This window comes from Diospyros lotus, chromosome 7, assembly GCF_014633365.1.
Source record: "Diospyros lotus cultivar Yz01 chromosome 7, ASM1463336v1, whole genome shotgun sequence".
Lineage (NCBI taxonomy): Eukaryota > Viridiplantae > Streptophyta > Magnoliopsida > Ericales > Ebenaceae > Diospyros > Diospyros lotus.
In genome coordinates, this window is record NC_068344.1 from 32,720,633 (window position 1) to 32,733,454 (window position 12,822).

Here is a 12,822-nt window from a genome sequence, read left to right on the forward strand (position 1 = left end):
ATCAAGGGTAGTGGGAACTGGATTCCGGATTCGGCAAAACAGTTGACTGCCCGAAACGATGCCGTTTCCAAGTTGAAATGAAATATCAAAAATCAAAATAATTTGGCTTTTATTATTCACTAAACATTACTTTCGTGAATTTATACACTTTACTTAATTTTATACGTGATTTTTTTGTGATCAAAGAAATACATGAATTTGCCATTATATAACATAAACTCATTTCATTATTAATATCTCGTTATAAAAGTACAAAAACGTTTATGATTGGCTAATGAAAAAATTATTTATGAGTAAATTTGTACAAAAAGTTTTTGTAACTTCATATATATGTAAAAAGAAAGAAGAAGAATAAGGGACGTAATATATGAATTTCAAAAGAGTGGTGAGAAAATAAGGGAGTTGAAAAGGTGTGTGTGATTTGTAATTAATTAAAGTTAAAAAAGAAAGAAGAAAAGTTAATGAAAAGTTAATGTAAATAAGATCGCAAATGAGTTGAGCAATTCGTGGGTGGTTTAGTGTTCGACTTGACAAAAGATCGTTCGAGTTTATTCGTTAAGGTAAACGAGTCAAATTTGAATTTAATTTTGAAACCTAATTTGTAAACAAATAGAAATTGAGGTCAACAAATCTCGACTCGTTAAAATTCATTAATACGTTCAATTAGAGATTTGTGAATACTAATAATCTTGATTATAAGTTCGTAAATATACTCAATTAGAAGTTTGCAAATAATTTGCTGACAAACTTGTTTATAAATACATTAATATATTTATTTATAAATTTATAAATATATATTTAATATAAAGTTATCAAACTTTAAATTATTACAATAATATAATTAAATTGAATATATTTAATTATTATGTATATTAATTTAATAATTTCACATAATATATTTTTTGTATATCTAATAAAACAAAATAGCAAATTAGGTTTAGACAAACTCCATATAAATAGTTATTTAAATTACAAATTTTAAAAAGTAAAAAAAATTAAAAACTAAATAAAAAAGAAACAAGAGTGAGAGGCAAGCTCGGACATTATCCACAACCTACCAATGTTGCAAGCCTTCATCTAAGAACCACCACCAAGTGCTGCCTTGCACCTTTATTGCATGCCATTGCACACCATTTTTTGCTACTCTATTGTCACTTAGAGTGTGTTTGATTGCACATATTTTCTATAGAAAACAATCAAACACTCTTAATTTTTTTATGAAAAAATATGTATGGTACAACCATTTAAAGATTTTTTCCATGGAATTTATTTTTCAAATGGGTGAGATGGTTTTTGTTTTCTAAGTAATATTATATAAAATTAAATTATAGGTAATGCAATCAAACATATATTTACTATTCGTTGTTTTCATTTAAGGTGTGTTTGATAGCATGAAAAATGCATAGAAAATATCTCATCTAAAAAATTGAATTCCATCTTTGATGTTTGACACATTATATTTTATATAAAATTCAATTCCATAGTACAATCATTAAAGTATATTTTTAACTATTTTTCATGAAAAAATATATCTAGGGGGAGATGGTTTTTATTTTTCATGTAAGTTGAAAAATATTTTTTTTTCACCTAAATGCTATCAAACACACCCTTATTGTCATTGCACACGCCTATGGTGTGTTGCTATTGCTAACTAGTGCACCCCTCTCCCCATTTGCTATCATTGCTTACCTCCGTACACCATCTATTTTTGCTCTTCATCTCATGCTTTTTTTTTTTTCAACCATGGTCATCACATAATCTCCTTGTTGTGGAGCTCGAGTTTGCAAATAGTCACTTGAACTCGATTCGATTGCAACCCTATATGCAAATAAAGGCTCACACATTTATTTATTTGTTTTATATATTTTTTTGGTTATCTTTCTCTATAATTTTGCTCATTCAAAAGAACAAATTATTTTAGAATAATGGTTTACGTGTAATAAATATAATTTATTTTTAGTATATATTTATTACATATTATTTTTAAATATAAAATAATTTATTAATTTATGATAATTGATTTGTGTTTTGTAATATTTTATAACTACAAAAATATATAACAAATACATCTTATTTAAAAATAATGTACATTAATTACAATTTACCCTCAAGGAATATATGAAAAAGTTTGCTAGGCCGAAAGGTTGGCCCATACTTGTGCTTGGTTTGCACTCGATTCAACATAAGACATTTCTATCTTAAAATATTTTTTATATATGTTTTAATTTAGAAGAATGATATTTATTTTTATAAATTAATTTAAATTAAAAATCTTATTATATAAGATGTCTAATATATTATTACATTCATTAATTAATGAATTTATAAAGTTTTAATAATAGCTTGTGTAATATCAATTTGAGTCATACTTGTCAATGTAATTAGGTTCGCTAAAATAACTTAATTTTTCATCAAAATTAGATCACGTAACACTTTAGACTTTGAAAAATAATTAATTAGTGAGTTTAATATGATTTGTGTGTGATTATCGGTTAATTGTGAGGTTGGAATGAATTATTTGAGATTTATTAAAGAATTGTGAATGTGAGGATTTAATTATGATTTATCGAAAAGTTGTGGAGCGGAATTTTTTTATATAAAGAATGTGTATTTTGGTAGAGGAAGGCAAGGGTTGCTTTAAAACTTAATTTGGGCACTTTGATTGTTAGAGAGGGTGGCCAGCCTAGCTGGTCGCGCGATTGAATGACCAGCTGGGAGGCCAGGGATCGAGTAGGAGGGAGAGCACGCAAGGAAAGAAAAGCTAGTTGGAATTTTTCCCAACCACCTGGGCGCCGTTTTGGGGGGGCGCCCATCCGCGCGGCCATGCGGGCCAGCCGTGCCGCGTGGGTGGCGCATGGCAGCGTGTGGGAGGCCCCTGGCAGCCAATTTCTTCACCCCTCGGATGATTTCTCCCCCCTCTCTATCGTTGTAGTTTTTAACGCGCAGAAACTCTGTACGTTTGTATATGTGAAATATAAAATATTTTTAAATTTATTTAATAATATTATTTATAAATTAGTGGTATGTTTAGCTAAATTAATTAGCCATGTAACATCAATAATTAAAATTAACTATACATTTAATTGAATTATATTTATTTTATAATTGTATAAAAAATTGAAACATGAAGCCGACACAAAGTAAGTGGTTAGCGCGTGGTAAAGTTTATTATGATTTGCGAGTAAATTTATTTTGGCATAGCTTGTATTAGACTGTGGGATAAGTGTCTAGATATGAGGCTATAGATTTGGATCATGTGAGTCTCGAGATGGGAGCCTAAATAAAATCAGTGGGGCCACTAAAATCTGGGTCAGGGTGAGGTAGACGGGCTTGCATGCATGATACACTTCACATTAATCCATAATTGTCATACATCTTAATTTACTGCAACTCATATTGCCCTTACTGAGTCTTCGGATCACCCTTATATTTTCCCACTGACCCAACAGGTGGCTCGGGATCCGAGAAAGGAAAGGCGGTGCTGATAGATGAGTCGCCAGTTGGCAGCGATCGTTAACTGTGGGGATGTGGATTGACCCCAAATATTAATAATGTAATATATTTATTGTGTGTTAATCACGAGTCGTGGTTATGGTTTAACCCGAAGTAAACTGGAATCAAGTTATGGTTCCCAGTATGAGTAAACCCAGTAGGTGTAGGGAACTTGTACCGGTCGGCTACGGCCGAAATTTGGGATATGTTTAAATATGTTTGGTGATTAGAATAATTTATTGTGCATATTGCTATTTGTTTATTGAAAATTGGATTTATACTCCAATGGCCTAATTAGGTATGGGATTCAGGCTGAGTTTTCGTTGCCTAAGCATTTTATTCCCGAGGTCTCGATCGGTAGAAGGTGGCGAAGCCTGGACCCCACTCAGGGCGCCTATATTATTCTAATACTATATATTAATAGGGGCATAACCATCATTCATAACAAGCCGGGATTAAATTGTGTGTTATGGTGGCACTCGGTAGTGGGGTCGGGGCGTCACAGATCATGCATGCTTTTGTTTTACATTGACCAAAATTTTAGTCATTTTTTTTATTTACCTAAAGTATTTGAGTTTTGCTTGATTAATTTTCAAGAGCGAGTGATCTTTTTCCCTGATGTGTCATTCAGGTAAATTTAGATGCGAATATAATATATATATATATTCAGAATTAAATATTCAATATAGTCCATGCAAAATTTATCTTTCAACATTACTGTTACCTTTTAGTTAAATACTGTTTTTTAGTAATAAATATACCTTTTAAGTTACAACACTGATTCAAAACTCGATAATTTATGTAAAACTCTTAAGTGCTTTTATGATTGCACCATGTTTATGGAGGCACCAAATCTCGGCCATTTTGATTCATGCTAGATGAAATAGGCTGACGAAAATTCTAATCGAGATACTTGTTTCTCTTCGGATTGCCGGAACAGCAATGACAACCTTGATTCAAGTGGATGGCGAAGAGGTCAGGCTCGACTCTTGAACTGAAAAAATGAAAACTGAAAAAAGCACAGTGCTGGACTCGGAGCTAATTCAAACCCGGCCCGATCACACGGAGTGTTGGTAAAGCAAAGATCCCACAAAGAAGTGGAAATTGCAATTCATACCCAAAAACCCTAGAAACTGTTCAAACAAAAACCCTATTTCACCTTTTTTTATCCATTTTCGTCTGTCAACCGACCACCGTCCGGACACCGAGACAACCCCAACCAGAAAACTCCTCTCTTCTGTACTCTCACTCTGTCTCTGGTACTGGGCTTTCTTTTCTTCCTTTTCTGCTGGCTTAATTTTCTTCATACCTCTGCGTCTCTCTCTCTTGCTTCTCTCTCCCTCTCTCTATATATCTCTGTACTTTTACAGGGTGTTTGGGCACTCTTTGTTGCGATGGAGGTGGGTGAGTTCAGCTTGAACTCCGATGTGGTTGCTTTGGAGAGGCTGATGCTGTGCTCTATTCTGGAGGCCCTGGTTGCGGAGACGCTCTTCGCTGCTCAGAAGTCTCTTGCTTGGCTTCTCGTGACGGTATAATTTCCATTCCCTTTCGTTTCCAGCAAAAAGCTGATGTTTTATGATGCGAGTCTTGGATTTTCGGCTTCGTTTTCTGGCTTTGTAGAGCTAATTTTGATAATTGGGTCTTTGTTTTATGCCCCCCTTTTTCTGCTTTCGGGATTTCGCTTCTAGGGTTTTGAACCTTTTTTTGTCTTGTCTCCTTTCTTTCAGATACTTCACGCGAAGTTAAAGGAATTATCTTTGTTCCCTGGTCAGCTCAATTGTGTGTGTATAACGAGAATCTAGGGTTATGGTTTCACTGTGAGTTCACTTAAAGAGTTGAAGTCAGATTATGATGCTTTCTGACATTAATTTGAGAATTGGGGAGTCGGCCCTTTTGGGGTCTTCGGATCAAGTCAGGGAAGATTAGTGCGGTCCTTGTCCCAATGTGACAAACACAGATAGAGAAATGGTCAAAAGTTTTGTACTTGAAAAAACCAAAAACAAAAGAAAGAAGAATTGATGGAATCTAGGTTTAGATTCTGGGTCTTTCCCGAATTGGTTGTATACGGGACCTTGGGGTTGCCGAAGCTCTTTGTCTTTGCACCTCTCTGATAAGGTAGGTTTCCTTTTGAAGACAGAATACGATTCTGCTGTTTTTATTTTCAATTAAACAAACCCTTTCTGCCTTTATAATATGAACGGTGTTTGTGGCAGCCCTACTTTCTTTTGGTTCCCCAATTCGGTTTAGCTTAAAATAGGTCAATCTCCAGATGTCAATGCTTATTGATGTATATTCAGTGATTGTTCTCCAACTATTTGGCCTCCTTTCTGTTAATGGTTTCATTATCTTGCATGCTTCACTGGTATTGTCAATCTAGTATTTATTTTCAGGTTGTGCCTGGAGTAAATGAATTTGGATATATAATTTGTGGAAAATAGTTTTGAGGACCTTAGTTGGGGAAGTGGAATTTGGTTGTTTTTCTTTTATGGTCCTTGGATCTGCCACGCTACAAGAATAACCCTTCCGTTCCTGATATCTCATTCACCATTTTACTTCCAAATAGGTTTCGTCAATATTTAGTCATATATTTTTTTTTCTCTTATCAAACCCTCTTCTGGCAATTGCATTGGCCTTGAGTCTTGAGTTGATATTACATAACGTTGAGCCAATAAGATACGTGACATTCTGCATCAAATTTACTACTATCGAGAAAATTTATCAAGATTTGAACATCTTTGATCCGTGGTCATTGAAATATTTCACATTTTAGTTCTGAGAATTTTGGTCCTTTGTCTACAAAAAATTCTGAAGTTTGGGGTTCTGTTTTGCAATCTGTAAGGCCTGAAAATGGTTATGCCGTTATGTGACATCGAACTAGATTTTGACCCACTGAGACACTTAATTTAGACTTCTTGCTGTTGCCAGAGAGTCCTGGGGAATGTAGAGTGTCGATCCTGATTTTGTGTGTATCCTAGACTGTTTTTATACTATTTTTGTGTCCGATGCTTTTCTGACTACGTACTTGATTAACTGGAAAGAAAAAGATGGAATTGACCTTATCATTGCAAATTTAAATATCGCTACAGCACTTGTTTCAACTCCTAACCAATGTCTGGTGGGTGTCAGACTGGATCTTTGCTGAAGGATATTAATGTATTTCCAACGTTGATGGGGACTGATGGAAGGTGATTTATTTTCCCCTTCTATTTCCTCATAATTGTTGCCTACTTCATCTGGTTAAAAGGCAAAAGTTTGTACTAAGCATGGAGTTGTAATTTCATTTCCAGGTTTCCCATAGATGAGCTCCACAGAAGGAAACATACTGGTCCCGAAAACAAAGATGCTAGTGATACAGATGATGGTGACGAAGATGAAGATGATGGCGATGATGAAGACCGGGATGATGATGCAGGCGATGAAGATTTCTCTGGTGAGGAAGGTGGGGATGATGAAGATGACGGAGATCCTGAGGAGGATCCAGAGGCCAATGGTAATGGTGGCAGTGATGACGAGGACGGTGATGATGATGATGGCGACGAGGAGGATGAGGATGAGGAGGACGAGGAGGAGGAAGATGAGGACGATGAGGACCAACCACCTGCTAAGAAGAGGAAGTGAAAGTAGTTCTATCTTTTGTCAATCTCTCTGTGTCTCTTCTTGGTTGGGAGTATGTAGTAGGCAGTAGAAGGCCGAGGTTGTCCGGCTTCATAGAGTAGGAAAGTGGACATCTTTGTTTACAGTAACACCCCCCTCCACCCCGTCTGAAACTGCCGTGTTTATGATGTTCAAGATTTCGATAGATGTTTCATTTGGTGGAATTAAATGCCTATTCTGGATTATTTATTTGCGACTTCCTGTGGCATTATGGTTTTAAAGGATGTTCTTGGTTGCAATTTCCATTGCAAGGTTATTCTTTGATTGCTGTTTTCTGGAGAAGATCTTTAGCTCTGTACAGTAACACTCCATTCTTGTCCTTATCGCCTTTTTCTGCTTATCTACTCCCACTTAAGAAAGTTGTGCTGTGCAGTTGAATATGATGTGATTATAAAGATTATAAAGGATATAATTGTAAATAGAAATAATGGTGGGCTTGAGAGATAAAGCTTTTGACATGGTGTTATTATTGTTTAGCTGAACGCGATGTAGATTTCATGATTAAGATTTTGTATTTTAGCTGAAAATGATGTAATTTTGTTTGATAATGCAGTTCCCTGAAGGAAAAAGCAGGATATAAAGTTGATGTGTATGCATTTGGACTGGGGTAAAGGTAATGAAAGTTGAGTTATCGATTGCATGCAGACAATTATGACACCTGTTTCGATATGTTTATTACCCGTAATAATATATATGATAATGCCACATATATGTATTATTACAAAAAGACTTTATAAAAAAAATTTAAAGAATGTTTAAGTGTTGGAATATTGTAACCATTGATGAGTGGATAGAGGCAGAGGGTCAGAGACTGCTTAAAAATCAAGCAATCGGTGCACTTCTGAGATTCCCAGAACAGAAGCGCCTTACGAAAGTTTTTCTGATGCACCTGGCAATTCTTTGCACGTCTGAAAGCATAATTGTTTTGATTCTGGCCATCCGTTTTGTTTTTATTTTATTAAAAAACTAAATATTATATTTGATAGTGTAGTTATTTTAAAATAAGTAAAAACTAAAGATGACGTTTGATAAAAACACCATATATTTTATATATTTTATTAGATAATGAAATATATGTCAATTTTTTTTTTTTACATTCACAAAAATACCCATTCAAACCAACATATTTTTGGATTTTATTGTTCTTATTCCTGTCTTGGTCACCGATTGGGAAATTATTTCATAATTACAAAAATACCCATCCTCGGTGTCTGCAAGAAGGGGTAGTGATGTGGCCAAAAATTGTATACAACTAATATCCCAATAGGAGAAAGAAAAAGGACTACACCTCTAATATAGTCTCTGCAGATTATTGTCCTGTTACACTCATTGTATACTTCATATTTCAATAAATCTTTGGTGTTAAAGCATCTGAGAGCCTGTCCAGACACCTCTCATGATACTTTCTATTATGGTGGCTGCAAGTTTGACGACTGCCAGCGTGTTTCACTTCTAGAAAATGAACTACTTGTTAGGAGTCCCACGATCTAAATATAGCTATACCAAGGAGCAATATAGATGAACAGTTACCTATTCACTACATGCAGGAGTTTCTGTGGTAAAAACGGTTAAGACGTCAGAAAAAAACACTACAAGAAACGGCAATATAGAAGATATGAGTGGGAAATGATGATCATGTTTGAAGTAATAAAACCCAGCAGCTGGGTTCCTAAAGTCATCTAGTTCAGATTCAAATACAGGTATATGTAATTGCAGGTTAGCATGATGTATCTCAAGAAATCAGAAACTTGACACTATTTTGGTTAACGGATGACTTTCGATGGAGTGACTTCAATCGACTATGAAGAAATGTTTCTATGAAGGAAATGTGATCAGCCAGCGAATCCTGAATACCAATTAAGTAGCAAGTAGTTGTAAAACACGCTATAAGATATCCAATTCTTCACTTCATTAATAGAAAAATAGAATAGATGTGCAATGGTAGCAAGAAAATATAGTAAATTTGGCCTGTCAAGCCCACACAATGGAGAGAAACATCACACAATGTTGCAATCAGCTGTAGATGCATGCCTGGGACGGGAGCATCTGGGTCAAGCAACAAGCTGTGCTTTGATAATAGAAGACTCTCTTCCACTCTAGAGTCTTGAATGGCTGTTATATAATTTTTAGCAGGAAACCTACATATAACAATAGAACACCTTAATTAATGTAAGTTTGACATTATAGTAGAGAACTATAGGCTTGTTATATCAGGCAGGAAAAACATCAAGTTTTCCGATCTCATTTGCATGAACTTAAGTAAATAATAAAAAATTTGTCTACTTTCTATCCTGCTTATCACCTTCCAAACACATATTAACAAGGCAATGAGAAATCTAAGCCAACAATATAGCAGGTATTGCCTTTTCCCAAGAGAAGTAAATCCACTGATAAGTAAGCACATCATCTAAAGGAAAGCATGGAAAGAAAGAAGAATCTGAAATCAAACTGAAGCCAAGAGCCAGTACGTGGTCTTCACATATAAAAGCAAGTGATGCCCTTGCTTAAAGAGGATAAATACTTAGTAGATGACTCTAATTTGGTCACAAAATTGGAAGGTCATAAGGATGTTGGAGACGTTGGAGTTGTTAGTACTGAAAACTGGATGAGATATTGCTATTAAGCCAAAGTAAAAATTGGCAGCTTGGGAAATACTTAAATATTTCTCAGTAATTAACATTATTTATTGGTAAGAACTAGAGGGAAAATTTATAAATTTCAGGGATGTCTTACACAAAGGTTTACTGCATCTAACACTGCACAGGTCACGGTACTTGGAAAAACAGCTGTCAAATTGGTATCATGCCAACTCTATCAGCCACTATATATAATGTTATTCATGTGAGCAAGCACTAAGACAGGAGATTGCATCTGTTGGTGGAAGTAATTTATAGATACAGTTACTGGTAAGGGCAAGAATGCTTGCTCAAGTTGGGTAATTTTTTACCTGAAGCAGACGTGCAAATGCATAGAAGTTAAGGCATTGTAGAAAATTTGCATTCATATGGCTGGTGGTAGTTGAATGCTTTATAGCTTGAGACAATAGTGAGTTAAGACAAGTCACCCATTAGGCCATTACCAATTGCTGTAATGAGTTAACTGTACTATGCAGTCGACAGAGCAAGCAATTCAGACTAAAATGGCAATTCCATCCTTACTCCTTAGTTTTTCATCTAACCACCACAAATTCTAGCTCAATTAAATCCTCCTCTCACCTATTGCCTACCATATTGCAGCCTCAACATGATGACAAAGGATTTCTAAAATTTAGTTTCAGTAATTAGATACAAATGTCAACATCCATAAAGGCACCTTATTGTTGTAATTTGTCATACAAAAATGTGGACTCAACCAGAAAATTAAATAGCTTGCTGCGGATTCCACCAGATACACATAACAGTGAATTCAAAACATTCTATAACGGCACCAAACACCTAGATCTAATGCACCTACACTGAAAAGAAATTAACACAAACATAATAAACACATTATCATGATGATCCATCAGTTTGAATACCATATGAAAGATCAAACAATCCCAGAAATCCCAACTAATCCAAAAGAACAAAACCAGGACAACCATAATTTGATCCCATGACCACAAATTCCCCAACTCAAACAAGAACAACACTGAATAAATGGTTAAAAACCCACAATAGTACCTTCTGGACAGAAAATATCCAAATTTGACTCAATAACAAAATTAAATAAGAATGAACATTAAAGCATACGATCAAAAACCCCAATATAATTTCAGCAAAAAGAAAAGCCCCAATACGATCACTTACTATGGCAACTTCCCGGATCGGAAAATTGCAAACTTTGAAGCTTCCGAGTAAGAATAAGCAATCCCGTTCTCCTTGAGAAACGTCTCAATCAAGTTCTTCGCCTTCTCCGGCTCCGCAGTTTCGCATTCGATCTCGTAGCAAGTACCAAAATCATACATTGTCTCGTCCACCTCCAACTTCAATCCATTCCAATCATGCAATGCCCTCACATTCTTGAACCCACCCAAACACACAAACCCTCCATCACCGATCTCGAACTCGTTCTTAACCCTAGCCATAATCCTCGAGTCGACTGAGCCGAGCCGCGAGGGGTTCGCGACGCAGTCCCGGCCGACAAGGGGATCGATCTCCTCCTCGTCCTCCTCGACGCGGCTCACGCCGTCGACGAGCACAGCCTTGGCTTTGAGAGAGACGACGCACCTCGCGTCGTCGTCGTAGAAGCGGAGGCGGAGGACGGCACGTCGGGAGGAGAGCTCGGCGGCGGCGCCATCGAAGAAGGTGTTGTGTTGGCGGTGGGTGAGACGGTGGAAGGGGGCCAGGACGGAGAGCAGCTTCTGGTGGGCGGCGTTGTCCGGTAAACGGAGCTTCACTTCGACCTCCATTGAAAAATTAGGGATTTTAGTGGTGAAGGCCCGGAGACAACGTCGTGTAGAGGTGGGTTTGCTAGGAGGAGAGGCCGATGCGTTGGGACTTTGAGGAGGGATCTTTGGAGGAATGGTCGAAATGGTGGAGGAGAGAGGCGGCGCCCGTGGAGGCGGAGGTCACAGAGGCGGAGGCGGCGGCGGCGCGCTTGCGGGCTTCTTCGAGTTCTTCTTTGTCCTCGACCTTGACCTCGATTTTGCTGGGCTTCCTTCTCAGCATCTCTCCTCAACTCTCTGCTCTCTCCACATTTCTTCTTCAGTGCAAAGATGCCCTCTTCAAATATATATATATATATATATAATATAATTGTTGCAAATTATCCAAATAACATTTTTAAAAAAAATATTAATTTGTAATGCAACATAAATTTATTAATGGAAGATTAATTTGACTCAATTCTTAAATAACAGGAGTAATTGCTAATTAGTTCTGAAACAGAAAAAAGGTTACTTACTTGCATTTATATCAAACATCAATGATTTATCATATTATTATCAATATTTTTAAATTATTAATTGGTGTAATTAAATTTTTAGTATAAAGTTTTCAGATAAAAATTATAGAATTTATTTTTATTATTATGAGTGTCTATATATTCATTTCAACAAATGCATTTTTAGAATTACGGCTGTATTGGATATATTTTCCCCAATTAGCAGCCCATTTCATGAATCCGGGTGGGTTGCTAGGCTGCTGGGCCTTCAATTGTTCGAAGGCCCACCCCAATGGGAATGAAGCCCAGGTCTCCTAAAGCCGAAATTACCAAATAGACCTCGAGCGTTTCTCTAATATTTATTTATTTCTCCAAAGATCAATTACTAGTTCTAATTAAAGCAACAGTTTCAACTTTAACAATTCTCTCCCACTATTAAAAGACCAAACCCTTCGTCGAACACCTCGTCTGCAACATCCACCAAGAAGAACAGAACCAGTAAAACCAAGCAAAGCAAATCCAAAAATGTCGCCGGCCAAAGCCTTACATTCAGCCGCACTTCTCCTAGCCTGCCTTTCCCTAATGGCGTCTGGGCCCGCTCTCGCCGCCTTCTGGGGCGGCATAGGAGGCGGCTTCACCACCGGGCTCGGCGGCATCTGGGGGGGAGGATGGGGCGGGATACAGAACGACGACTGCTTCGCCGGCCCCCGAGGCGTCGACGGCTGCCTGTCGCAGATCCAGGATTCGTACCTGAGATCGCAGAGCCGCAATGTTAAAGTTTTCCACACGTTCAAGCATTCATGCTGCAGGGCG

The 12,822-nt window shown here is 36.7% G+C and overlaps 2 protein-coding genes across 4 annotated transcripts; one reads left to right on the forward strand and one right to left on the reverse strand.

Annotated features, from left to right (window-relative positions):
* Nucleotides 1-4,451: 4,451 nt before the first annotated feature.
* Nucleotides 4,452-7,335, forward strand: LOC127807014 (uncharacterized). 2 transcript variants are annotated; one of them, XM_052344675.1, is made up of 4 exons: nucleotides 4,452-4,751; nucleotides 4,863-5,021; nucleotides 6,619-6,677; nucleotides 6,780-7,335. In XM_052344675.1, the coding sequence occupies exons 2-4, from the start codon at nucleotides 4,887-4,889 to the stop codon at nucleotides 7,108-7,110; spliced, it is 525 nt and encodes a 174-aa protein (XP_052200635.1). In that variant the 5' UTR covers nucleotides 4,452-4,751; nucleotides 4,863-4,886; the 3' UTR covers nucleotides 7,111-7,335. The 2 variants fall into 2 exon arrangements, with proteins under 2 accessions (XP_052200635.1, XP_052200636.1); XM_052344676.1 differs by lacking the exon at nucleotides 4,452-4,751 and having other exon boundaries at nucleotides 4,758-5,021.
* Nucleotides 7,336-9,035: 1,700 nt separating this feature from the next.
* Nucleotides 9,036-11,679, reverse strand: LOC127806981 (triphosphate tunnel metalloenzyme 3). 2 transcript variants are annotated; one of them, XM_052344631.1, is made up of 2 exons: nucleotides 10,935-11,679; nucleotides 9,036-9,284 (listed from the first exon to the last, which is right to left on the reverse strand). In XM_052344631.1, coding segments are annotated over exons 1-2 (603 nt in total). In that variant the 5' UTR covers nucleotides 11,537-11,679; the 3' UTR covers nucleotides 9,036-9,283. The 2 variants fall into 2 exon arrangements, with proteins under 2 accessions (XP_052200591.1, XP_052200592.1); XM_052344632.1 differs by lacking the exon at nucleotides 9,036-9,284 and having other exon boundaries at nucleotides 10,934-11,679.
* Nucleotides 11,680-12,822: the final 1,143 nt, after the last annotated feature.

What these genes read in the sequence shown, in the direction of transcription:
- LOC127807014 (XM_052344675.1), top strand. Translation starts at nt 4,887, where the DNA reads ATGGAGGTGGGTGAGTTCAGCTTGAACTCCGATGTGGTTGCTTTGGAG. An exon ending in TTGCTTGGCTTCTCGTGACG is followed by an intron (nt 5,022 to 6,618) that starts GTATAATTTCCA and finishes GGTGGGTGTCAG; the next exon opens with ACTGGATCTTTGCTGAAGGA. An exon ending in TTGATGGGGACTGATGGAAG is followed by an intron (nt 6,678 to 6,779) that starts GTGATTTATTTT and finishes TTTCATTTCCAG; the next exon opens with GTTTCCCATAGATGAGCTCC.
- LOC127806981 (XM_052344631.1), bottom strand. Translation starts at nt 11,536, where the DNA reads ATGGAGGTCGAAGTGAAGCTCCGTTTACCGGACAACGCCGCCCACCAG.